This window comes from Poecilia formosa, unplaced genomic scaffold (genome assembly GCF_000485575.1).
Source record: "Poecilia formosa unplaced genomic scaffold, Poecilia_formosa-5.1.2 Scaffold983, whole genome shotgun sequence".
Classification (NCBI taxonomy): Eukaryota; Metazoa; Chordata; class Actinopteri; order Cyprinodontiformes; family Poeciliidae; genus Poecilia; species Poecilia formosa.
The window spans coordinates 43,350-46,079 of NW_006800922.1; the positions used below are offsets into that span (position 1 = coordinate 43,350).

The 2,730-nt window shown below is 36.4% G+C and overlaps 1 protein-coding gene across 3 annotated transcripts in view; it reads right to left on the reverse strand.

Moving 5' to 3' along the window:
* slc1a1 (solute carrier family 1 member 1) overlaps positions 1-2,730 on the reverse strand; it is a 45,939-nt gene that overhangs the window by 37,540 nt on the left and 5,669 nt on the right. For all 3 annotated transcript variants that reach the window (XM_016667277.1, XM_007544053.2, XM_016667278.1), the window contains one exon: positions 769-909. In XM_016667277.1, the coding sequence (XP_016522763.1) occupies positions 769-909 (141 nt within the window). The remainder of the gene's footprint in view (positions 1-768; positions 910-2,730) is intronic.

The window sequence follows — 2,730 nt, forward strand, 5'->3', positions numbered from 1 at the left end:
TAGACACTTTAAAAGTGTTGAAATCAAATCTGACAGTGTTAATCTGGGCCTCCTGGATTTGGTGTGCTGCAGCTGGAGGGTTGATTTTTTTTTAAGGCAAACAGGACCTCACTGTTGCAGTAATCAATGTGACTAAAGATAAATGTATGGATGAGTTTCTCTAGATCTTGCTGGGACATTTGTCCTTTAATCCTGGAAACAGTAGAAGGCTGAATTTGTAATTGTGTCATAGCACAGTCAGGTTCCATGCCTGATTACTGGTTTCTAGCTTTAATACCTTAAGCTGTGTGCTGATTCTAGCTTTTTTCTGTAGGTGTAAAGATAACTACCTCAATTGATATTTACAACTGATATTTACAGTTAAGCATAAAGTTAAAATTAATTATAAATTTATAATAAATTGTAAAAAAAAATTCATAATTTCTTATAAATTTATTAATTATTATAATAAACAGTCAATTAATTTGCAAGCAGAATAACATGTTTACCCCACCTTCACCTCTTTTCATCTGAGTGCTAAATCACACCAAGCTGTGATAACTGTGGTGCTCAAGCAAAAAAGACACCAAGTCTGTCTCCTATTCATAAATAGAAATGTTTTGTGTCCAGCATGGATTATGTTCACAGTAAATGATAAAAGTAATTTTTAGTTTCTTCTAAAAACAAACTAGTTGACTTTTTAAAGTCTGTTCATTTTTATAACAGAAAAAAAAAATCTGTAAAACCAAGACACTCGCTATTCATAATGCAGTCACACTGTCAGTTTACCTGTGATCATACTTGAAATGATGAGTGGAAGGATGACCAGTTTCAGCATTCGCATCAGGATCTCTCCTGGGAAGCCGAAATACTGCTTATGGAGATGGGAAAGGGTCGCATACTCCCTCACCACAATGCCCAAACTGATACCTGAAACATCAGAACAACTTCTCAGTTTTTCTGATAGCTCATGTTCACCTGAAACAAACTGCAATGTTTTAATAAAAAATACATTTATTCACCTAAGCCAAGTGTGTCAAACTCCAATCCTGTTTCACTTTCTGTTTCTACTTACTGAGCTTGTTCTACAGAGGCCTGGTAATGACCCTATTGTAGGAGCCTGTTCTGTTGAAGGAGAGATGCATTTAAAAGCTGAAGAACACTAGCCTCTGAGGACTGAAGTTTCAGACCCCTGACTTTAACCAGGCCCAACCATATAGCCACATTTTAAGGTTGTTTTCACACCTGACAGTCCGGTAGACTCATTTCAATTGGGGACCAAAATTGCAACAGTTTTTACATTTCAGCTGCTGCGGTTCACTTTCATACTGCACTGTCAAATGAGCCAAACATTTTGAAAAACCTGTTTCCCTCCTTGTCTGTATTGGCGCTGCACTAAGAATCACTGAATTGACATGAAAATCTCTGAAGACACTGAACAAAACTTCCTTCTTTTCAAAATGCAAACAAATGGAGTGGTGTCAAATTTCAGTGGTTGTAGGATTTATCTTTAGCTGAAAATCACAAGCCATTTCTCCTGCTAGCAATAGATTAGAATGCCCTGTGCTGTTTTCTAGTTCATATTTCTGGAGTGGTCTCTGGTCTGTTTGGCATTCACATATTCACACCAGAGTTCACTTCAAACAAACGAGACCTAGGTCCATAGGCGGAGTTTGCTTTTTTAGTCCAAATCAGAGTTCAGTTTCACAATCACACTTCCCCAAAAGAAACAGACTTTCTAGGCAAACAAACTGGAGTTTGATTAAAGCAGGCCAAATGGGGTTGGTGCGTGAATGTACCTAAAGAAACCCAGTTCATTCTCGTGATATACAGCAATTAACATTATCCAGATGTGACCTTTTAGGTATCTGGGAATAAAAAAAAATACAAAATACAATCTTCTTTCTTGACACAATTAGTAGCATTAAGTTCACAAATTGAAGGAATTTGTGCATCAAAACATATGTCCATACTCATTATGGCCTTCAGGGACTGTACTTAAATTATGCTTTTCTAGATTGTGATGGACCGAGTTAAAAACAGAAGGAGTCACAGGATATTAATTAGAAAAATAGGTTTTTTTTATTTTAACCCAAAGATTATAAATGACAAAAAGATAAACTGAGCTCATAAAAGAGGTCAAAGAAACAAAACTGAACTCAGGCAAAAAATGTAAACAAATTGGCTGCACAAACAAACATAACTGACCTAACAAAGAAATGACACACAGGGGTTTATATACTGGCTGATCAGACCAATTAAGACACAATAGGGATAACTAAACAGAACACAATCACAAACACAAAACAAATAACAGTACAGCCAAGTTTGGCTAAAGTAAAACCCAAAAAATGAAAATCAAAAATATTAAAGTTTACTTAAATACAAAACTTATCTAAATAAAGAAACTACAAATTTCCCCTGCCAGCAGGAACTAGTGGTGCAGTCCAATCAGCATTTAAGCCTGCTGAGCCCTGGCATCCATCTTTTGTCTGGCCACTCCAAGGCAGGTAAGTACCGGCAAAAACAAACAAAGTTAGTTGCAAACAAATTAAACTTTAAAGTTGATATAAATACACATGTTAACTAAATGTGCGCACTAGTGATGGGTAGATGAGGCATCAGGAGGCGTTTTGACTCATAGCAACACTGTATTGATACTGTGTCGATACTGTGTCGATACTGTGTCACTCAATACTGACACCTGCTGGACATTAAAAATTCCTACAGGCAACATAGTGATTTGATGAC